The sequence below is a fragment of the Chlamydotis macqueenii genome, chromosome 1 (genome assembly GCF_036417535.1).
Source record: "Chlamydotis macqueenii isolate bChlMac1 chromosome 1, bChlMac1.mat, whole genome shotgun sequence".
NCBI classification, from domain to species: Eukaryota; Metazoa; Chordata; class Aves; order Otidiformes; family Otididae; genus Chlamydotis; species Chlamydotis macqueenii.
The window spans coordinates 93,417,454-93,440,971 of NC_141556.1; the positions used below are offsets into that span (position 1 = coordinate 93,417,454).

Genomic DNA, 23,518 nt, shown 5'->3' on the forward strand with positions numbered 1-23,518 from the left:
GAAACACCTTTGCTTTTAACCTTAGTCCTCCTAGCTGAGAGCACTGGATCTACCAGTCAGTCTGCTCAATTTCCCTTTCCCGTAAATACTTCTATCTTCTTTCTCACCCACATATTTGATCAGTTCCTCACAACAAATCAGTTTTTCTCTCGGAAATACCTTTTAATCTTCTTCCTGGCACTGGAAGAATACTGGCACGTATTCTGACGTGCATGCTCCAGACATTTCCCAGATTATTTTATCATTGCACACTGAGTAGAATTACAGAATAACGTTGGAAGGGACCTCTCTTTGAAGGTCTTTAGTTGAAAACCCTGTTGAAAGAAAGTAGGACCAAATTGAAAGGCGTACCAGGTTCTCAGGGCCTCGTCCAGGTAGGTTTTCAGTACTTCCAGAGATATTTTTAGAACCTCTATTTCAGTGGTGCAGCACACTCACAGGAAATAATTTATCCTCATCCTTTCACTGTGCACTTTTAAGAAGAGTCTGATCCTGTCTTGGTTTTTTTTTTTGTTTTGTTTTTTTTTTTTGGTTTTTTTTTTTTTTTTTTTTTTTTTTAAACCCCTACCAAATAGTTGAAGATGGGCTCAACAAACCCAGTCTCCTTGGACCATTCTTGTTGGCTATGTGCTCTATCCCTCAGCTGTTTTAGTGACCTTCTGCTGAGCTTGCCCCAGTTCGGTGCCTTCTTGCACAGGGAGGAGCCCAAAACAGCATTTGTGGTACTGCAGGAGGGCACAGTACAATGTACTTGAGAACGATAACTTCTGTCTAGTAGTTCTCTATGCTCTTAGTAATGCAATCAAGCACACAATGAGCATTTACTGCCTCCAGGGCACACTGCCGGTGGGTGCTGTCCCTCAGGGACCTTTCTGCAAAGCTGTTTTCCAGCCAGCCTGGCCCAGCTTCAGCTGCTACAGTTGGTTATCCTCTTGCAGGAGCATGATTTGGCACATGTTTTTGTTGAACTTTGCGAGATTAAACACCCCTCTTGCCCTTGGATTTTACTCTGGTTAGAGTTGCTACAAAACCACAATCAACTGTTCATAGCCATTAAAAATGTGTATTTGCTTGCCTGTTACAGAGTGCTAAAGGCTTTTGGAAGAAACCAGCTCTGAACATGATATACAAATCTAGTCAAATCAGGATTCTTGATCCCACCATCACCAGAAAAACAGCTTATGAGTGGCTTCGTTTCCCGACAAGGTTTCCAAAAAAGGAGGTAGGCTTTTTTTCTTGTGTGCCTTTTAGTTTTGTGTGACCAAATGTGTACTCAGAGGTAATTACCTCTTTATTATAGTGGACTATGTTAGAAGATCTTTGAGGTTCACATTGCATTCGTTTATGTTTAGATGCTCCTCAAAAAAGATGGGAAAATGGAATCCAGAAAGAAAGCGGGTAGCCTTGTATGCCAAAAATCTCGTTTTATGGATTTTGTAAGTAGCATTAAATGAGACTGCTTTTGCAGACAGACATAATTCCTTTTACAAAATTGGAAAAAGCAGACAGACATTGGAACATGACAGATCTGAAGAGCCTCTAGAAATATTAAGGAGTCTTGAATTATTAATGTAGGCTGGTTTCTAGTTTTTCTTTAAAAAAAAAAAGCCACCACCAAAACAAGCGCAAAACAACAAACCAAAAAAACCCCAACAAAAAGCCCCTCCAAAACACCAGAAAACCCTCACACCAAAGAAACAACCCTCCCAAACCCAACAACCCAGTAATTCTAACACTGCTGCAATTTCATTCTGCTAGGGGCGCATACGGACTAGGGAGCATGCAGGATATTACAGCCCTGTGTTACTGATGTATGTCTAGCAGTATTCTTGTACTTAACTGATTTGATGCCAAGCATTGTAATGCTTTAACCGACAATTTGGACATAAAAATACATTTTAACTATCAGTTTATGACTGAAAAATGTTTCTGATTAAAGGTAAGGCTTCAAACAGGAGACCTCCCTTGCGCAGTCAGGACTGACCACGTGCCGTTTAGCACAAATACGGTTCCCTCCTGTCACATCATTGCACAGAGCTGCTTCATTGGGATCAGCCAATTGACACGTGTGGAAATGTTTATTTTTATTATGCTATCTACCTGGACTTTAGTAAAGCCTTTGACATTGTCTCCCACAGCATTCTCCTAGAGAAGCTGGCAGCTCATGGCTTAGACAGGTGTACTCTTCACTGGGTAAAAAATTGGCTGGATGGCCGAGCCCAGAGAGTTGTGGTGAACAGAGTTAAATCCAGTTGGTGGCCGGTCACAAGTGGTGTTCCCCAGGGCTCAGTACTGGGGCCTGTTTAATATCTTTATCAATGATCTGGATGAGGAGATGGAGTGCTTCCTCAGTAAGTTTGCAGGAGTGTCCCCCCCCAAATTGGGCAGGAGTGTCCATCCGCTTCAGGGTAGGAAGGCTCTGCGGAGGGATCTGGACAGGCTAGATCGATGGGCTGAGGCAGTTGTATGAGGTTCAACAAGGCCAAGTGCCAAGTCCTGCGCTTGAGTCACAACAACCCTGGGCAACGCTACAGGCTTGGGGCAGAGTGGCTGGAAAACCGCCTGGTGGAAAAGGACCTGGGGGTGCTGGGTGACTGCCGACTGAATGTGAGTCAGCAGTGTGTCCAGGTGGCCAAGAAGGCCAACAGCATTCTGGCTTGTATCAGGAACAGTGGGCCAGCAGGAGTAGGAAAGTGATTGTACCCCTGTACCTTGGCACTGGTGAGGCCGCACCTTGAATACTGTGTGCAGTTTTGGGCCCCGCACTACAAGAAGGATGTTGAGTTGCTGGAGCATGTCCAGAGAAGGGCAGTGGAGCTAGTAAAGGGTCTGGAGCACAAGTCTTCTGAGGAGTGGCTGAGGGAACTGGGATTGTTTAGTGTGGAGAAGAGGAGGCTGAGGGGAGACCTCATTGCTCTTTACAACTACCTGAAAGGAGGTTGTGGGGAGGCGAGCGTTGGTCTCTTCTCCCAAGTAACTTGTGACAGGACAAGAGGAAATGCCCTCAAGTTGCGGCAGGGGAGGTTTAGGTTGGATATTAGGAAACACTTCTTTACTGAAAGAGTCATCAGGCACTGGAACAGGCTGCCCAAGGAAGTGGTGTGGAGTCACCATCCCTGGAGGTGTTCAAAAAATGTGTATACGTGACACTTCAGGCCATGGTTTAGTAGGCATGGTGGTGTTGGGTTGAGGGTTAGATTTGATGATCTTAGAGGTCTTTTCCAACCTTAATGATTCTATTCTATTCTATCTGACAGGCTGTTCTGGTTTTGTTTAGTGAGGGGGGGCCTAAGGTGGTAGCTTCTGTAGGAAACTGCTACAAGTCGCTCCCCTTTGTTCAGTGGACTTGGCCGGGCCTAGGGCGAACCCGCTGCTGGCCAAGGCTGAGCCAATTGGTAGCAGAATGTCCCGTGATAATGCCTCTGCAATAACGTCTTTAAGAAGGGGAAAACAGGAAAAGGAAGGGACAAGATGGGAAGCAGCTGAGTTGGGGCAGAGAGGGCGAGGCGCGAGCCTTGTGGGCCTTGCAGGCCTCACACTCTGGCCTCCTGCCAGGCAGCCGACTGGGCCCAACTCGGCCCGGCCTGGCTGCAAGAAGTGGAGAGGAGATGAGAAGTGAATCAGATGTAAAAAGGATCCTGAGAGGCGTCTGCCAGCCTGTTGTGAGGAACGACTGCAGATGCCAAGGTCAGTTCAGAAGGAGGGGGAGGAGTAATGCGGCTCCTGGCCAAGATTCCCCTGCAGCCTGTGGTGAAGACCATGGTGGAGCAGGTTGTCCCCCTGCAGCCCATGGAGGTCCATGGAGGAGCAGAGATCCACCTGCAGCCCGTGGAGGACCCCATGCTGGCACAGGTGGATGCCTGAAGGCAGCTGTGGCCCATGGAGGGCCCGCTGGGACAGCTGTTCTGAAGGGACTAAACTCCGTGGAAGAGATGACCCACGCCAGAGCAGTTTCATGAAGGACTGTGGCCCGTGGGAGGGAACCCCACGAAGGAGTAGAGGAGGAATGCAAGGAGTTCTTCCCCCAACGCCGAAGCAGTGGCGTAAAACAACGCATGATGAACTGACCGTGACCCCCATTCCCTCTTCCCACCTGTGCTGCTCGGGGAGGAAGGTGGTAGAGATAATGTTCAGCCCGGGAAGAGGGAGGGGTGGAGGGAGGTTATCTTGTTCCCTGTCTCATTCTCCTGCTAATTTTAGAAATAAATGAATAGTTTTCCCCAAGTCGAGCCTGTTTTGCCTGTGACAGTAACTTTAAGGATTTCTCCCTATCCTTATCTCAAACCTCGAGCCGTTTTTCTTATATCATCTCCCCCTATTCTCTCGGAGGGTGGGGGGCGCGAGAGACAGACTGCGTAGTCTGGTCCCGATCAGGGCTGAACTACAACACAGGCTGTCACTGTGGAGTATCTATTCCAAATTTTTTTCTGGTTTAACCTTTCTAATATTTGAGGGAGTTGAGGGGGTTTTTTGAGGGATTTTTGCTTTGGGGCAGGTTTGTGCCTTTTTTTTTTTTCTTCTATTAAAAATGTCTTTCTATTTTTGAGCCCGCTAGTGGCTTTTCTATCTCTTATTAACTCTCTAACTGGAATACCCAGTTTGGCTGCATGCTTGCTGGGTCTCTGTGGCATTTCATCTGTTCAGCTCAGAGTGGGAAGAAAGCAGCAGGGTAGTTGGGTGCCTAATTATCTTCTGAAGGGCCACAGGACATCCATGGCCTCTATGGCTCCAGAAATGCCTCCTGTTTCTTCCTGTGCTCCCCTCTCAATGGGGGTAAAGTAAGACCAGTGCTGTCAGTGAGCCAAAGATATGTGCCTGGTGACCTGGAGCTGGTACAGAGCACAGGCCCCTCAGTCGCTTTGGGTAACGTGCATGCTCTCTGCTCTGCCGCTGCCCAGAGCTTGAGGCAGAGTGCATTCCTGCTTGGAACCCCTTTCCACCACCTCCACATCCCACTTGCTCCATCTTAGTGGTTTTGCAGCCCCTTGTCCCCAGCAGCAGCAATGGTCAAGCTCTGGCATGCTTGTCCTCGCCTCTCCTCCCATCTCCGAGACGGGCAGTGTCTGGGAGCCTGCACATCTGCAGTCGCTCTGGCACAGCCGATGCGGAGGCGCTTGGTTAAGCCCTGGGGGGTTCCTGTTGGCAAGGCAGCCTTTTGCAGGACCAGCTTTGGAGCCCTGGGTCCTGGTAGCGCATCCCTGGGGGAGGGCTGGGGCTACCTTCACTGTCCTGTTCTTCAGCCCCCTCTGCCTGCAGGAGACACTGAAGACTTGCTATTGCTTTCCCTGCTGTCTCTGCCTTTTCCATTAAGCCAATCTCACGTTCCCTGTGTGGGCATTTATGCGTAGTCCAGCAAGCATTTCTGTTTCTTTGTTAGCAACTGTGATGATGTTAGCAGAGCCGGAAAGAACTCCTGTAACATTGAATGTGCAGCCCCAGCAGCACTGAAGTCAAAGTGTTGCGGAGTCGTTCCAGAGCTGCACCTATTCCCATTAAACGTGACTGGCTAAACAAATCGCATTACAGGCTGAGGATATCTGGATATTGCCGGGGTGCTAGCATGACAGTACATTTCAAAAGTAGCATTGCTTTTTTTTTTTTTTTTTTTTTAGTATATTCTTTTGAGGTGAACTTCATGATAGCCGAAGGTTTGCTGGTTGCAGCCTGTGATGCTCCTGATATTTCAAATAGCACTAATCCTGACCAGTAGCATTTTTGCCATAATTTGAGTCTTGTTTAGTACGGACATTGCAACAGGGTCACCGCTAAGATTATGATATTAGGCCCCCAAGGCAGAAAGTTATTTTAATAACTGGCAGGAGCCCTGGGCAATAGTGTGCATTTTAGGTTGATGTTATTTCTGGAGTACTCCAAGAGTTGTGTAAAGGTACAAAAAACTCTACATAAAAGGTGATAATTCAATTCTGTGACTTTAACTTAGGCTTACAGAGCTGATGTTAGTAACTTTTCCCTGGGTATTTGTTCTTTTAGCATACGATACAAAGAAATACTTTTCTGTATCATCGAGGGCATCTGCCTTCTCTCTACACAGAGTTGTCCAGTACTGGTTTGCCTGCTTTGTTTTTATGAGCCGAGCCTTGGGTAAGAGTTCAAAAAAGCTTTTGATTTTGTGCTCTGTTTGAGATTTGATTGCAGCTACCGAGAGTATGTAGCTCATTTGGTCTGTGAGAAAATTGTTATTTTAGCTAAGAAGGGCATTAGTGCCTGAAAGTTTTGTCCATGTCTGAGGGCATGTTTTTCCCCTCAGCTTCATCTGTTTGTCTAATGAATGAGTTCACCTCTCTGGAAACCTTGCCTCATTTACTTCCACAGATCATTTTAGCTGCCGCTGCTGCTACTCAAACAATCAGGGACTTGATCACAAGATAGAACAGATGGCTGCAATGAGTTGTTCTGTGCTCTTGTAAGAAATACTGGTTTTCGGTTAGGTGCTCTTAATTTTGCACAATTAAAATCTGTTTATGACCCGCTCATCATATTTTACATTGTATTTACTTCTGAGCTGTCTTGTTCTAGGGAGAAATAAGCAATTTTATCTACAGTTTCTTTTCTTCTAATGGAAATAGTGGGGGAAGGTCTAAAGCCATGTTCTTCTGGAATTTCCCTGTTTTGAAAAAGTTCAAATGCAGCCACATTTATGCTGCAGTAGCTTTCATGCCTTTTTTTTTTTTTTAAGTTTATGGTTATTAAGATTTAAGGCATGTCATGTTATTGTGTTCTTCTGGATGTCCATCATCTATAAACTTCTGAATACATCTGCTAAGTCAGTCAAATTTGGCAGGGTGAAATGGTCTCCTATTTATCGAAGCCTGACCAATTTCATTAAAGTGGGTTGCTGAGCAGAGGGATGGGCAGACCTTCCTGATGCATCTGCTGAGGGAAGTGCTACAGTATGGGCTCAGCCCTCACTAGAAACCGGAGAGTCCCAGGGAAGGGACAACACGGCAGATGCTCCAGTCATGGAAAACCTGTGGGCAGTACCTTACTCCTTATGAGACAGAAGGGGATCAAACTGCAAAACTAAATGTCTGTAGAAGAGCAGGGCTGCTGGATTTCCACTGCCTTTGTTCTTAGGTTTGCTGTTCCTGTCAAGCTGCGAGTTATTTATGTATGCATGCTCTTTGTGTTTCGTTTTAGAAACCCAAGCATCCCACAACGGGGCTAATTGCCATTACGCTCGCATTTCATATATGCCATGAAGTTCACCTAGCGGGCTTCAAGTACGACTTCACTGACAGAAATAGTTCTTTGCACTACTACGGCAACGACACAATGTCTCAGATGATGCAGGTAACAAACACTTGTTTATGCTGGGAGAAATGTAGCTGGTAACTGGGGAAGACAATTGCATATAGATAGAAGTGTGGACTGCAGGTCAGAAAGGCCTCCTATCTTCTCCAGGATCAGCTGCTCATGGGTTAACATTGATTGACTCTCTTCCTTTCTGCTTTGGTTTCTGAAAAATGTGGATAATGGTATTTGTGTCCCTTGTGCTACCATATTCTGCAACATCTGCGTAAGATACGTCTGTTTGTGTGTTCTGTTTTGCCTTGTTGGCATTACCCTTAGGCTGTGCAGCTCTCATTGATAGAGGTGTATTTGCTTGCACTGTTAGAACATGAATAGCGTTGTTTCTGTTTGCATTCTCTGTTTCCTTGGCACCTACTTGCACCATTTGTCATAGTTGCCAAACTTCTTAAAAAAAAGAAAGAAGAGCAAAGGAAAATGGAAAGAATTAAGACATACAAACTTGCAGTCAGGAAAAGAATTGAATTTCAGAAATTGAAAGCAGAAAAGCAAAGCAGGTAGGAAGAGAAGGAACTGATTCCAGGAGGGAGAAGCCACAACTCACCAGGAGAGGGAGTAGCCGGAGGCTGGCAAACATCAGGGACGCCTTCTCCTCCCTCCTGCTTTGCTACGGTCATGCCTCTGTTTTCTTTTATGTCTCTGCTCTTGTCTTCAGCTCTGTACTCTGAGCAACTCCATCCCAGCCATTTACATCAATGTGAACAGTTTTCTCTATCATGTGCATGCCCAGTGGATGTGGGGACCATTTTCTCTCCTCCTCCCTTTCCTGAAGAGGAAGGATAGGGGTAACACCCATAGGAACCTCTCATGTCTCTCTGAGGACTCCTAGGTGCCTGCTGCTCTGAGATAATTTTCCTCTGACACTGAACTCACCTTCATTTTGAGGCTTCTCTCTGCACGTGCTTTGTTGCAATGTATACCAAGCTTGGGTAAGGTTGATCACTGGTTGAACAGACATCCATAAGTTTCCTAGAATCTTGAAACTTTTAAAAACAAACAACTAAACAAAAACCTTACCGGTAAATCTTTAGTGGCAGTAGATTGTAAATATTATATGCATATAATCTTTTATACAGTATTTGTATTATAGTCACGTTAATGTGCTGGATTTGGTGTGTAAGATTTTCAATAAACTCACTTCCGTTGTGCTGTCCTCCAGTAACCTCAGGGGTCTCTTGGGTATCCAGGATCTGGACACAGCACAGAGGATGAGTTGCTCTTGGCTTGTTGAAAATGACTGACAGGATGCATCCAATTTACAAATGCCCAATATGTCCTTTTCAAGAACCTGCAATGAGCTTTGGGAATTAGTAATTTTCTGACTGCTTGTGCTGTAAATGTGGTTATGCAGCTGTTCCCTCCAAGCACAGAGAGCAGTTGGGAGAGTTAGTAATGGAAGGACTTCTGTGAGGCCGTGTCTTGCCCGTTCTTGCCACTGAAGGATCATCCCTTTTGGTTTGTGTCCTAATGGAAAATCTGATCTAGTTTTGAGCAATAGAGTCACTCACCTGTTTTTTTGGGAGACTGTGCTTAACAGCCTTTGTGAAGAAGTCTTTTCTCCAGAGCTTTCCTACCCGTAGCATCTTCTAAGTATCCAGGTGTCGTAGTTCAGGCCCGATCAGGACCAGACTATGCAGTCTCTCTCTCACTCTCCCCACCCTACGAGAGAACAGGGAGAGAAAATATAAGGAAAAACGGCTTGAGGTTTGAGATAAGGACAGGGAGAAATCCTTAAAGTTACCGTCACGGGCAAAACAGACTCGACTTGGGGAAAACTGTTCATTTATTACTACAAACAGCAGGATAATGAGACAGAGAACAAAATAACCTCCCTCCACCCCTCCCTCTTCCCAAGCTTAACATTATCTCTACTACCTTCCCCCCCCGAACGGCACATGGGGGGAAGAGGGAATGGGGGTTGCAGTCAGTTCATCATACGTTGTTGCCGCTGCTTCATGGTCGGGGGAAGAACTCCTCACATTCCTCCCCTGCTCCAGCGTGGGGTCCCTCCCACGGGCCACAGTCCTTCGTGGAACTGCTCCGGCGTGGGTCATCTCTTCCACGGGTGCAGTCCCTCTAGAACAGCTGTCCCAGCGGGCCCTCCACGGGCCACAGCTGCCTTCAGGCATCCACCTCCCCCGGTATGGGGTCCTTCACAGGCTCCAAGTGGATCTCTGCCCCTCCGTGGACCTCCATGGGCTGCAGGGGGACAACCTGCTCCACCATGGTCGTCACCACGGGCTGCAGGGGAATCTTGGCCAGGAGCCGCATTACTCCTCCCCCTCCTTCTCAACTGACCTTGGCATCTGCAGCCGTTCCTCACAACAGGCTGGTAGATGTCTCTCAGGATCCTTTTTACATCTTATTCACTTCTCATCTCCTCTCCACTTCTTGCAGCCGGGCTGGACCAAGTCAGGCCCAGTCGGCTGCCTGGCGAGAGGCCAGAGGGTGAGGCCTGCAAGGCCCATAAGGTCTGCGCCTCCCCCTCTGCGCCTCTGCCCCTGCTCAACTTCTTTACATCTTCTCTTCTCTTTTTTTTTTTCTGTTTTCCCCTTCTTAAATACCAGAGGCGTTATCACGGGACATTCTGCTACCAATCGGCTCGGCCTTGGCCAGCAGTGGGTCCGCCCTAGGCCCGGCCGAGTCCACTGAACAAAGGGGAGTGACTTCTAGCAGTTTCCTACAGAAGCTGCCACCTTAGGCCCCCCCTCACTAACAAAACCACGACACCAGGTAATTAAAAGGAAAGAATAACGAAATGATGCTTTTGGTAATAATTTGAATTTAATTTTTTTATTATTCCCTCACATCTCTCTAGAATGAATACCACAACATCAATGCTGAGCAGAAATTTTTGAAGAAGCTTATAGACAAGAACTTTGTGGTCAATTTGACATGAAAGTTGAATGGAAAATATGAAGAACAATTGCAATTTTCAAGATTTGAAAATTTTTTATTTTTTGTATGACGGTTTTATTTTTTAAGTGCAGCATAACTGTTTACTATTTAAAAGGAGCACAGAAACCTCACCAAGGCAGAAGCGTCTTTGAAGCCTGAGGGTAATGGACTATTAAAAACAGAGTTAACTGAATTTCTGTGAAGCTATTTAATAATGGGAAAGCCATGAAACTTTCAGCTGAAAGTATCAGGGATATATACAAATGTGATGCACATCACTTATTTATCAGCAAGAACTCTTTCCAAATGATTACTTCTCTGGAATACTTTTGTTTCTGATGTTGTCCTCCAAAAGAGTCACACTGTCAAGAGACTGAGACAACCAGTGTTTAATTAGTAGGTGGATGTAAAGTCTTGAATGTCTGTCTTATAGTATGAAAATGGCTTTAAAGCGATGCCTATAAATTGTTACCGTGTGTTTGGGAGAAGAGGGAACATACAGAGCATGACAGTTTTAGTCTGCCCTACTGAGGAGAGGATGTCCATCTTTAGCAGAGAAGCCACAGCTTCTGCACCGGCCATTGACTCTGAACTGCTGCCTGCCTTTGCCAAAGGTGAAGACCCTTTGGTCTGATCTGTGGAGATACTGCTATTGACAATGCTGGTGTTGTACCCAGTTTACGGAAAACCATACTCCCCGTGCTGTGCTTCCAATAAATTTTACAGTTGGTGACTTGTCTTAGAAAAGAGAGATTGTGAAGACTGAAGAGTTGTCCTAACTACCTGTGTGTCAGCTGCTTCCCCCAGACCACGACAGAAACGTGAGCTGGGACAGAGATGTTCACACTGCGTTTAAATTCACAGCCAACGTTTGTTGGATTCCTAGATCTCCAGGACAGGATCTCCTTTGCCCCCCGAGAATCCAGGCATATTTTTTCAAAACCAGCACAATCTCCTTTCTCAGATGCTGTAATGTGTTTCCCATTTTAGAGTGTGCTAGGGAATATCCAATATGTACCTCAGCTGAATTATCATTTGGCTTCTGTTTACCTCTCCTGTTTTGACATTTAGGTTTAAAGGATGTGGCTGAACGAAATCATTTAGGGGTGGGAACTTACTTGGGATTTTAATTGAAACATTTAATGGGATGTATGTTTCCTGTAGTGGTTTGTCTCAGACAAGCCTGCTGAATAAGTTAAATCTACCTAGGAATGTCCTTGACAACCGTCAAAGAAGAATTAGTAGTATGCTGTTCTCATTCTCTCATAGAGTGTGTATATATTTTTTTTAAATTGTGGCAAGTTTGCTTGAAGACCTGGTGGTTATCTTGATCAATCACACCTAAAGAAACCACAAAAAAAGTCTTTATAGCTGGTAGAAAAACAGGTACTGCTTTTTAATAAAAATATATGGGAAGCTTTAGTATGTTTAGGAGCAGTGCAAACAATGAAAATACAAATACAAACCTCTAGCAGGTCAAGAACACAGTATTTGTGTTCAGAAGCGGAGGATTACAGTGGTACTGAACACAATTCCTTTGCAGCAATGTAGAGGAATAAGCATTGAAGTGACCAAAGAGTCATCCTTCTTTTTCCCTATTTCTCTTGTGGAGTGCAATAGATATTTAAAACAAACAAACAAAAAGAAACCACTTTACTGTAGTTCTCAGCTCTCTTTGCAGCCCCTTGGCTCTGCCGTTTGGAAATTAGTGAGCGCAGTGTGATTTGAAGGGGAGCCACAGCCAAAGGGGAGGAGGCTTGTCCTCTCACAGTGTTTTCACCTGGTGACTCCTGAGCTTTGGTCTGCTTCAAGCAAATTGGGCATGTCTGAAATAACTCCAAATGTCATAAAAATCTGTGATGGGGCGTGGGGAAGGACCCATATCTGTGCCGAGCAAGGGGCAGGCTGTGCCGTGGAGCCCCGTCTGCTGCAGGTGATGCTGTGGGGCGGGGTGGCCCCTCGTCCAGCCATGCACAGGGAAGCAGGCAAGAGCGTGGAGGAGAGGGGAGCATTGGGAGGTCCTGGGGACACTGGAGCAGGTGACTGGTGGTAATGGAGGAAACTAGAATTTCCTCATAAACATGCCTATTTCTGAGCCTTTGAGGAAAGAAGTCTTTGCTCAAAAAACTGAATACAAACAGGTGGGGTTTTGCACCAGCAAATAGTGATACTACTGTCTTTAGTTCTACCAGCATTTATTTCTCATTATTATTTCAGTTAATTAAAAAGATTGGAGGTTTGTATGTGACTTTGCAGCCACAGACCTGCAGTGATTTAGACTACTGACAATAGCAATTCCACATGAAAAAAATGCCGAGGTAAGGGCTTTTCGCAAAGGTCACAGTGTTGTCCAAGCTCTCTTTGTGTGGAAGTCCTTGGTAGATCTCAGACTCTGAGAGCGGAGCCAGGCAGAAGTGGAGAGCTGCCTCTTCCCTCTTGAAACCTGTGGTTGCTCCCAGAGCCAGGCCCCACCAGCTTTCCCATGTCTGCCACCATGGATCCAGCTGCATCCATGTAACCTCTCGCAATATGCTGACCATGAGGACTTTTTTTTTTTCCAGAAGAGCTGCGGAATTTCCCTCTTCTCCCAGTGCCTGGTTCTTGCTGTGGTGCAGGCTGCTTCACTCAGCTTCTCTGCCCCTGTCTCTGGTGGCAGGAGATGGATAGGGAGCTGTGCTTCTGAGCATGCAATTATTTGCTCTACTTTATTTTCTCTTCCCACTAATTGAAATGAATTCCTTCTCCTAATTTTCCTAGAAGTTTTTTATTTCGGGGGCTGGGGGGAGGTGGTGTTTGTTCTGCTCTATATAAAATAAATTGAAAAAAAGCTTCATGGCAAACAAATGATATCTCCCAAGCTCTTTTAACTTATAATAGACTCCTTTATTATTTTTTTTTTTACCACATCAGTTTTTTGGTCTCCCTCTCTAAGGTGGATTTTTTGTTTTGTTTTTTTTTTGATAATGTGTTTGATATTCTCAATGCATTTAATATGCTGTCTACAAGTATTTATCCCTATCGGCTGCTCCTTTTTATTTGTTCTTAATAAGCCTCTGCAGTTGTATAACTGACCTCTTTCTGAAATTAAGCGGTACCCTTGGGATATTTTTCTGCACTTCTGTGCTCCTGCAGGGTTTTTAAGTCCACGAGTGCTGAGGTTGCTGTCGTAGGATGGCAGAGTGACATTTAGAGCCAGACCTGTTCACTCGGACCAAGCAAAGAATTGATACTGTTTGATAAACCATGAGGTACTGGTTTTTTGCAAGCACAGCTTGCAGGCCAGTAGCTTTTCTCTTCGATAGTAACCAGTAAGCCAAATGATTAATTTTCCCCCTCCTGTGTACACCAGCCCTACTTCCTCACATGCTTCACACGGTCATTTCTGCTACTCTGCCTTGAGGACAGGTATCACTTTTACACTAACTCCATGCAGACAAGAATACATACGTGTACATAGCATGTTTCTCAGTAATGTCCACGGATCACCATGTCTGTTCTGTCGGGGCACGCGTTTTCACAGGCATTTTGCAATACCAAAGACTTGCCTTGGGACTTCTTGACAAAGCAATAAGAGAGAGTGAACTGCTACTAAGATTTTCTTTTTCCATGTTTGCCATTCCTTGAAAGCAAAGTCTCTGCATTTAAACTTCCCTTTAAATGCTACCCCATTTCTTTAATTGCAGCAGCAAAGCTGTCATATTTGAATCCCAAGGTGCTGACAGCTTTATTTCCATGTTTGGTAACAGTGTAACCGTATAGGTACCCAGTGTCTCCCATGGATTTTCTTCCTGTATCGATTGCAAAGTCAGATGGTCTCATCCCTTCTTCCTCTGTCCTGTTCTCCAGCAGCCTGCTGAATTTCAAGACAGCAGCATCTTACAGCAAAGGTGCTCCTCCTGCATTTTATCTGCCACCCCCCTCAAAATGCTGCACCATCAGAAAGACCCAGCTTTAAGGTACCAAAGGACGCACAAAACAGGCAGGGTTACACACATCAGCGGAAAGCTCTGTTCGGCTCAAACTTCAGGGGTTTTTTCTGGGTTGTTTTCTGTCAGAAAATTATTTCTTCCTCTACTGTAATAATTAAGGGAAGTATGGAGATACGGCTTAAGAAGGAAAGTCACAAACTATTGCACTAAATATGAATCTGAGAGTGCCTAAGAGATATCACCAAGTAACATTTTCAGCGACTGTAGTGGTGATAATAATACAAGATCACAACTTTGGTGTCTAATGATTAGTGTGTTGTACTTCTTGTTTCCTATGCCACGCTTTCCTTTTTAACAATGCCCTGGGGGGTGGTATAAATACCTTAACTTTTAAGTGGAGTCTGATTTTTAAGAACATACAAAGCTCAACATCTGTTTTTGCTATTGATAAATACTTATTTTATTTGCCATTTGTCTTAAGTTTTATATGCCTTTAAAGTGTACCAGCTGTATTTTGAAGACAGTTGTCACAGTTGTTTCAAGTGAAATTTTTGAATGCTACAAATGAAAAGAGACTATTTTCCTGTGAATAAACTGTATTAAAGACGGTGCCCTCAGGCTTATTTTTGCAAGGTCAGTGCTGTGCGTGGAAGCGTGCGCGTGCCCAGCCCTGTTATTACTGCTGTGTAATGTACACACAGGGCTGTCAGATACCATATTGAGTTTCAGAACAAACTTTGGTGCTTAGTAGAACAAACAGGGCTGAAAAGTTTTGAACCTAGGTAGGCTGAGCTGTGCTGCGGGTGGAGATCTCGCTCCAGGCTGAGTAAAAGCAAAGCTGGGACATGGTTTTTGTGGGTGAGATCAAGAGCAGCATCCTCCTGATTTTGATTTTTTTTCATCTTGCCTGTCCTATTGGGGACTTTTAATCTTGCCTGTCCTACTGGGGACTTTCAGGGGAATGCTAAAATAAAAGATGTTTAACCAAAAAGATGACGTGTGACAAAAGCCTTTAGATAGAAAGTGAAGGACACTAATTGCAATACTTCATTCACATTTTGTTTTCTCCTTATGCAGTACAAATGAGATGCTGGGGAGCAGGGAGCTGCTTAGCCTGTGGCTTCAGGATGTCAAAGGGAGACCTGGAAAACTGTTACCTGACACAAGCAGGTACTCAATGCATTCATTTTAGTATTTGCAGTTTAGGGAGTTTGTCAGCCTGGAGGAAACGCCTGTCTTTGAGGCGAGATTTGGGGAGCCACACTATGGGTTATAATTTACTGCCTATAGTGGAGCCACAGTTCAGTAGTGATGTAGGTCAGTGATAAGTATGTTGCTGCTTTCACACTAGGTTTTTGCTGCAGGTGAAAAAAACGGAGAGGAGTGGAAAAAGCTGTTTTGAAATCACAGGGAGAGCCAGGACCGCAGTGTGCGTCTCCCAGCCTGGGCAGCCAGCTCTGGTTTTTCAGGCGAGCACAAACCCGTAACAGCACACCTCTGCGACATCCGATTTCTCAGCCTCCTGCACACTGCCCTCCTGCGTCTGCTCACGCTGAGCAGGTACCCATCCCCGTGGGCCATCTGCAGGACCCCCTCGCTCTGTGCCTTTCCCCCAGCCCCAGCTGCTCTGTCCCACTAACTGTGATGCCAGGACAGCGCGTTCCCCCCGTTGGCTCAGGGCAGGTTTTGCCAGTAGAGAGGGGAACTGAAGAAAAGGGTATCACATTTTTTTTCATATCGGGCTGTCACTGGTTTCGGAGAGTCCTTGTGGTCTCATACATGAACTCAGCAGGCTGAATGTTCCTTCTAATAGTTCTGCTGAATGAAGACAGGCTTTTGTTTTTTTTTTTTTTTAAAGATATTTAATAAGATATTTTTTTCAAATCAGTACAAAAATTTTAAATACAAAATTATTTGCTTTTGACATATCTCATATATTCTGGGAACATTCTGAAGTCACCAGTGCCTGGTAAACTGTCCATCTGTTCCTGCCACCGTTCCATAAAATTTCTGAGATAAAGCACCACATTATATCACTGGAGTCCTTAGTCAATGTTAGACTGCATTAAACTCTGCATTTAAATAATGGTAATGCCAGTTAAATCCGATCTTAGTTCTGCATGAAAAATCTAGTTCGTTTTTGAATCAAAAGCGGTAGCATTAGCTAAAGGCACTGAAGAAGTGACGAGTATGTAACTTTTTCAACTAGCGTAACAGTGTGTGATGTGCAGCACTGTACAGGGAACTGCAGCAAGGTACACTGCCCTTTGGAAAGGAACACTGCTGAGGCGAGATTAGCACCATTGATGAACAGGCACCTCTTGCAGAGAAGTTGCTTTCCTCACGTACAGAAAAGATGGAGGCCCGCAGGTTCTCCTTGACAATTGCTAACATATAAATAAGGATTGGAAATCAGCCTTAAGATAAAATGAAGTTCTCGGATAAACTTGCGTGATCAGTATTGCTGGTAAAGTTATTGGTTGATCTCAAGCAAGAAATTGGTTAATTAGCAAACAGAGCTGCTCCTGCTTTGCCTAGTCATTGAAGAGTAAACTGATTGAGCTTTTGCTGAGTGGCAGACTAGGTGTCTCTTCTGACAAGCCAAACAGGCGCAGGTTCTCAGCACCAGCACCAAAATCCCAGCAAATTTATACTGCCCCACTGTATTTGCTGTGTGTTGGCCAAAAATGTCTCAGTCACGTGGCACAAAGCAAACGAGGAAGCCTTCAGTTTTGTCTCTGATTGACCTCATCTGCTTCAACTGTGCAAAGGCAGATGGAGGCTTTTCGAGTGCCGTAGCATTTGGAGGCAAACCCAGCGCCTGCTGGAGTCAGGGGCAGCGTTCTGAGTCCAACGACTGCTGGAGAAGGCTTTGGGGAACAGTTACACCATTAATGCTCCTTTTCCATCATAAATACCTCATTCAGGGGAAAAAAAAACACACCTGCAGGAATAGTTTATGTGGGGAGAGGGAAAGAAAAGTCTCCAGCTGAGAACCTTTGCTTGTCAGGCAGACCTGCTGTCAAAAAAAACCCAAAAAACCCCACCCAAACAAATAAAAAGCCACTCAAATTTGAGACTGAACTACTCTGGTTTAAGTCACTGGTTTTCACCTCCTAGCTGTGGTCAATGCAACAGTCAAATATGCGAGAGGAGTGAGTGACATACACTGATTTGAGCCTTAGTACTGAATTATTGTGAATGAAATGAAGTAAGCATGGCATCATGGAAATATATAATGTACAGCTAATATGTCCCCCTCGGGTGCAAAACAGCTGTTTATGAACCTGATACACATCTTTAGATATGTTCACCGCACCTTTTTTTTAAATATAACTAGCTGTGCATAATGTTAAACTTTGTATTTATTAATTTTTTTTTGTACAACATGGTCCGAAACTGTCATAAAATGCATCTTTCATGGTATAAGAGTTTGAAGCAGAGAAGAAAGGTTTTGATTCCGTGTGTACGTGTGTGTGTGTGTGTGTGTGTGTGTGTGTGTGTGTGTGTCTGGTTTTTGTTTTACATGGGATACAATAAATATCCTGAAAAAGACGAATGAACGTACTGCCCCGCGTAGAGTCCTGCCGCCTGCTCGGATGGCATTTGCACGTAAACCTTGTCTCCGGGCATCAGCTGGACAACGGCGCTGCCCGAAGCCTGGTCCAGGAAGCCCTTCTTGTACTCGTCGTAGGTGTACATCAGCGGCTCGTTGTTCTTGAACAACGCCACCCAGACGCTGGCCCCTTTACAGTGGACGTGGTAGGCGAAGTAGTAGACGCCGGGGATCTCGCAGGTGAAGATCCCCGTCTGGGGGCTGTAGTTCTGCCGGCCGTTGTAGAGGAGCTTGTCAAACTTCACGGGCACCCCGACCCGGGGGAAGGGGGTGAGGAGCTCCGCTGTGAACGCGGGCATCTCGTAGATGACGCCGGCAGCCTTGCCCTTCTTGCCCATGTAGCCATAGGGGCGCTTGGCCCCGTCTATCCCCGGCCCGACCTCGGGCAAGTACTCTCCTACGGCCGGTGGAGTGGGTGGGATGATGACTGGGGGACCTGGGGGTCCTGGGGGGCCGGGCGGCCCCTGGAGGCCTGGCTGGCCAGGGGGACCGAGCGCCCCAGGCTTCCCCGGGGGTCCCTGCAGCCCCGCGACACCGGGTTTGCCCACGCCGGGGAAGCCGGGGGGTCCTGGCAGGCCGGGCTCCCCCTTCGCCCCTGGCAGGCCCGGGGGACCGATGGGACCGCTGGGCCCCGCGATGCCCGGGATGCCCGAGGGGCCTTGAAGGCCCTGGGCACCGGGGAGCCCCGGCTCGCCCTTCGGCCCCACGAGCCCCGGAACGCCTGGCAGCCCCGGCAGGCCTTTGGGCCCGGCTTCCCCCTTGGGCCCTGTGGGGCCCGGCAGCCCCCGCAGCCCCGGTGCCCCCACTTCCCCAGGAAAGCCTGGCTTCCCCGGAAACCCTTGCAGCCCGGGTTCGCCCTTCGGGCCTACCGGTCCCGGCGGCCCCACAGCGCCGCCCTCTCCCTTGGGTCCCGGGAAGCCGGCGGCCCCCGGGGGGCCCATGATGCCCGGCAGGCCCGGCTGGCCCGGCTCCCCCGGCGGCCCCCCCATGCCGGGCGGCCCCGCGTGCCCCTTCTCCCCCTTCGGCCCCAGGGGGCCGGGCAGGCCGCCCACTCCGCGCTCACCTTTGGGCCCGGGGAAGCCCGGCTTCCCAACCCCGGGGAGGCCGGGGGGCCCCGGCAAGCCCGGCAGGCCCTGCTCCCCTTTGCCGCCCGGGAAGCCCGGCTGGCCGGGGACGCCGTCCAGGCCGGGTTTGCCGACGCCGGGCAGGCCGGGAGGGCCTTGGATCCCGGGGGCCCCCGGGGGCCCCTGCAGCCCCAGCTCGCCCGGGGGGCCGGGTTTGCCCAGGGGTCCCTGCGGGCCGGGGAAGCCGACCATGCCCGGCTTGCCGACCCCCGGCAGCCCTACGGGGCCGGGGGGGCCGGGCAGCCCGGGTGGACCCTTCAGCCCCGGCAAACCCGGGATCCCGACGCCCTTTTCCCCTTTCGGCCCTGGGATCCCGGGGGCTCCCGGGGGTCCTTTCATCCCGGGTTCGCCCTTCGGCCCCGGCTGTCCCTGCAGCCCCGGAGGACCTGCTTTCCCTATGCCAGGAAGCCCGTGCGGCCCCGGTGGACCTTGCGGCCCGGGTATCCCCATGGGCCCGATCTCCCCCTTCGGCCCCATCTCCCCTCTGGGCCCCGGCGGCCCCATGACCCCCGGTTTCCCCGGCATCCCCGGCAAACCCGGCTTCCCAATTCCTGGATAGCCTTGTGGTCCCGGTTTTCCTTTGGCTCCTGGCACACCGTGACCCGGTAATCCTGGTGGCCCCGGCGGCCCTCTTGGTCCAGGCTCACCGGGGGGACCTTGCTCACCCCTAAGACTGCGCACAGGCATTTCTGGGTCGGGAAGAAAAGAAAAAAAGAAAAGGGCAGGGGAGGGGGAGAGACAAAAGGTGATTGCAATCACATCATTTGAGAAACACAAAGCCAGTTTTCACTTGAATGTGCTCATTATGATGCTTCTCGGTTTTGCGGTCGGCCGGGAGGCAGAGCTGGCCTGCGAGTTACAGGTTGGTGTTAGGAACGAAGAGGATGTTCCCACTGTTTCACGTACCCTAAACTTGCACGCATGTTTCTGTTTCCATAAAATAATTATTTTGAATCATATTTGCTTATTTTTTTTTGCCACGCAAAAGCTATTTGCACTTAGTGTTTTCCACCTATACAATCTTAAGCAGTGAAATCTGTTTTTTGTCCCATATTGTCCCATAGAGTAATCTACTTTTAGGATTTTTCAGAGGACATGGAAGCTGCTCAGTGCACTCATGCTGTAGGAGTTCTGACATAAAAGTGCTTTTGCTGGAGGGGCTTACACTAGCGAGATCAATTAAAAAAGACTGCATCAGGAAGGATGTATGTAGGTGTGACTGCATTTTCACCAAGGCTTTGGTTCCCATTAAGATATTACTGGAAACCTACAGCCTTACCCAGCATTGCTGAGCTCTCACCAGTTTTTGGCATAGCCAGGTCTAGTTAGAGCTCTTCTAAACACTTCACAAAATGTTTTTATTGTCCAAACCCACATTTTTGTGTATGTGACTAGTTAGCATTGCAGATCAGGGTGAAGAAGTTGCTGCAGGGGAATGGCTGTGCTGGGATCGGTTGCTTTTCAAGCTGCAGACTTTTTTTTGTTAAGTGGAAGGTCTGCTGCTCTCTGGCTCCAAAATGGATACAGAAGCAGAGGTTTGGGAGAAGGGGAGAGATGAGGTTTCAGGGCAAGAGAATTAACTGTTCTGTGGGAGGCAGAAACCCTCCCTCTCTGCACATGTTGTGTTTTATGCACGTAGAAAACCTCCTTCACTCACAGGATGGGTTGGTTTAACTAGAGCCTGTTGTGCTTGTTCAGACGCTCCAAAAATAGGCCCTGCAATCTTCCCTTTCCCTCTGAAGCCAGCAGAGGCTGTGGTTACGCTGAACCCTCAATAAGACAAAGGGTTCACCAGTTTGTCTGAAGTCACACAGACGCTCACTGTCCCCAACAAGGGTTTTAAGACACTGGGTATTCCTGGTTACTGTTTGTATTTTAGACATTTTTTGTTGCTTTCTTAAATATCCTAATATTGTCCAAACTTCCTTTAATGAATACTGAAAGTACTTGTATGTGCAGGCTCATGCGGTAATGCCCTGTACCTTCAATGCCTCCATTACTCCCAGAAATAACCTACAGAAAGAGGACTGCAGAGACAGAAGAGCAATTGTATGTTTTTATCTGCAAACCTCTAAATCACACGGTCTGGAAAAATCCAGACAAAACTATTATATTACTGTAAATCCAAGTCTTGGGGCTCTTAGCTCTTGTTTCATGTCCAGTTGCTGCTGTAAGAGCGGGAGCACCTCCATGCAGGACCCCAGCCTGTCTACCTGGGCCATCATTTGAAACCCCATCAGAGGGTTTTCTGCAGGCCAATGGGATTAGGAGGTTTCTTCTGGCCTCAAGCAAGCACCCATACAAACCTGGGGCCAGCCCCAGGTGCTGGATGCTCATCCCAGGTAGGTCTGCTCAGAGGCTGTGCTGCAGCCCAGAGGTGACTACGGCCTTGCTCTGGTGACCCCAAACGGCACCACAGCTCATGCGTGAGCCCATCTCATCCACCCATGGCCAGGTACCAAGCTGGCCAGCTCTCGGAGCACCTGCGTGCCGTGCCCAGCCTGCAGCAGCCTGCTCCCCCTCTTCAGTCCCCCATGGGCAGAAGGTGCTGTGGGGCACCAGGCAGGATAGGACAGGGGTGGCAAGGGACACGCTGAGCCTACCTTTCTCTTTCTTGGGAGCCATGTCCTTGCCGAGCAGAGGCATCTGTGGGACCTCCTTCATGTACTGGGGCAGGTGGGGGTACTCTTTCCCGTACTGCATGTGGGGCACCTCCTTGCCCATGTGCTGCATCAGGATGCCTTCTTTGCCCAGCGGCATGTGAGGTACTTGTTGTCCGAGGGGTTGGTACTGGGGCACCTGGGGTGGCAGCTGCTTGATCCCATAGTAGACACCGCCTTGAGCAGACCTCACCAGCTCTAGGTAAATGGTGACAGCCACTGCCAGCAGCTGCACAGGGAATTGCAGCACGGCCATCACCTGCAAAAAAACACCACAAAACCCACAGTTGGCAAAAAATGGGGTTTTTTTTGTGTCATGCGTTTCCCATTGGGGCCGACTTGCTCTTATTTTCTGCAGCAAACTGGACCTAAACCTCTGCAAACTGGCTCTGGTTTGTGTGTTGCCCTGGAGGACATCCTGCAGCAGGTTTATTGGAGGCTCTTACTCAAACAGTACTGTTACAGCAAATGTCCTTGTATACATTTAGTTTTATATTCCCCCACACACCCCAGGCAGGGCCCTCTGCAGTTGCTCCATATGGGGACCCGCTCCCTCCTGTCCCCAGGCTGCAATTTGCCGCTTTCTCCCTGGTGTCGGTACCACAACAGGAGGGTTGGGGAGCTCTGCAGTGAGCTCCGGCATAGAGGGAGAGCAGGTGGGGCATGTGGGGTCTCTTAAATGCTTTCTGCCCAAGGAAGCTAAATTATCAATGCCCCTCTGCTTATGCTTTCCACAGCAGTGAGAGCTCAGTTTCTCTAGCTTACATCTTTGCCTAAGGTCATGCCCCGTGGCTGCAGAGTGCAGGGGCTCTTCATTTCTATCACAGCCCCTTGCCAGCTCTCCTCCTGAGCTGGGCTCTGAGCCTCTCAGCCTTCACCCAGAAGAGCAGGGCCATCTGGGGGCTGTCTGGGCCATCACTGCCTCCGGCCGGGATCAGCCAACCCAGCCTTTCCCTGGGGAGGCTCAACTATTTTCTAAAGGACTCCCCTGCTGAAGACCCTGTCCCCTCCCCAGGCAGCGCCTCACCAGCCCTGCTAACACAACAGAACAGGGTTAGTTTTCCTTTCTTTTTCTTCCTTATCAAAATAGAAACTTGGGACCTCTTGTCCCATCTGCTGTTGGCTTTCCTTTCTGGAGCAGTGGCATTACTAGCAGGTGAGCAGCAAATCAGGAACAGGGAGCTCCCTAAATGAGTGCAAACTTGGGGGCAGCCCCAGGTAAGGAGGAGACTCTCCCTGTGTTACACCGAGTATTTTGCAGTTTGTCACATAACCAAGCCCGGTAGGCGCGTCCAGCTCTTTTGAAATGCACATGGCAATTGCCAGGCCTGCTGTTCTCCCAGACTCCCTGTTTGTGCACAGTGCAAAGATGCCTTGCACCCAAGCTGAGCTGCTGGAAAAGCCCCCACCAAGCAGGCACACCAGCAGAGCTTTGCCAAACCGCTCATCCGGACTCACCTGCAGCAGCAGCAGCAGCTGCTGCTGGGCCCAGGTGTGGCAAGGGTGGCCCAAGGCGGCAGTGGGGGATTTGTGCCACCTGCTGATTTTCCTGCCCTCCCACAGCCTGGCTTGACAGAGGACAAAAAGCCTCTCCATCTGTGGCAAAGGGGCTCAGCTCCAAGCCCCCTTCACCTGGTTCCCTGTGCCTTGTGAGATACCTTTTGCAGGGTGAAACTTTTCCTGTTTCCTGCTGGGACTGGTTCCCCACTTGAATCCAGCTGCTCGTGGGGCTGCAGCCCTGGCTCCACTTGAGAGGCAGCACGACCTGAGATGGGCCAGGATGTGTCCTCCCAGGGGCCATAAGGAGATGTGGCTTTGGGCAGGTACAACTGCTGCTGCAATGAGCTTGGTAAAAGTGTGAGAAGTAGGTGGGGCTGGGAAGAGGAAATATATTTACAGAGGAGGGGGCAGTAAGCAGCTCAGCTTACCTCTTACAACACTGTGCTGTGTATAGTGGGCCTC

The 23,518-nt window shown here is 48.2% G+C and overlaps 2 protein-coding genes across 4 annotated transcripts in view; one reads left to right on the top strand and one right to left on the bottom strand.

The window, feature by feature from the left end:
- Positions 1–13,321, top strand: part of ST3GAL6 (ST3 beta-galactoside alpha-2,3-sialyltransferase 6) — a 57,341-nt gene extending 44,020 nt beyond the window's left edge. The window contains exons 10-12 of the mRNA XM_086761734.1: positions 1,085–1,222; positions 7,159–7,311; positions 10,148–13,321. Coding sequence (XP_086617860.1) covers positions 1,085–1,222; positions 7,159–7,311; positions 10,148–10,228 — 372 coding nt within the window. The 3' untranslated portion in view covers positions 10,229–13,321. The remainder of the gene's footprint in view (positions 1–1,084; positions 1,223–7,158; positions 7,312–10,147) is intronic.
- A 4,326-nt stretch (positions 13,322–17,647) lies between these two features.
- Positions 17,648–23,518, bottom strand: part of COL8A1 (collagen type VIII alpha 1 chain) — a 90,704-nt gene continuing 84,833 nt past the window's right edge. For all 3 annotated transcript variants that reach the window (XM_086761767.1, XM_086761752.1, XM_086761760.1), the window contains 2 exons: positions 21,500–21,815; positions 17,648–19,585 (listed from right to left, as the gene is read on the bottom strand). In XM_086761767.1, the coding sequence (XP_086617893.1) occupies positions 17,679–19,585; positions 21,500–21,812 (2,220 nt within the window). In that variant the 5' untranslated portion in view covers positions 21,813–21,815 and the 3' untranslated portion in view covers positions 17,648–17,678. The remainder of the gene's footprint in view (positions 19,586–21,499; positions 21,816–23,518) is intronic.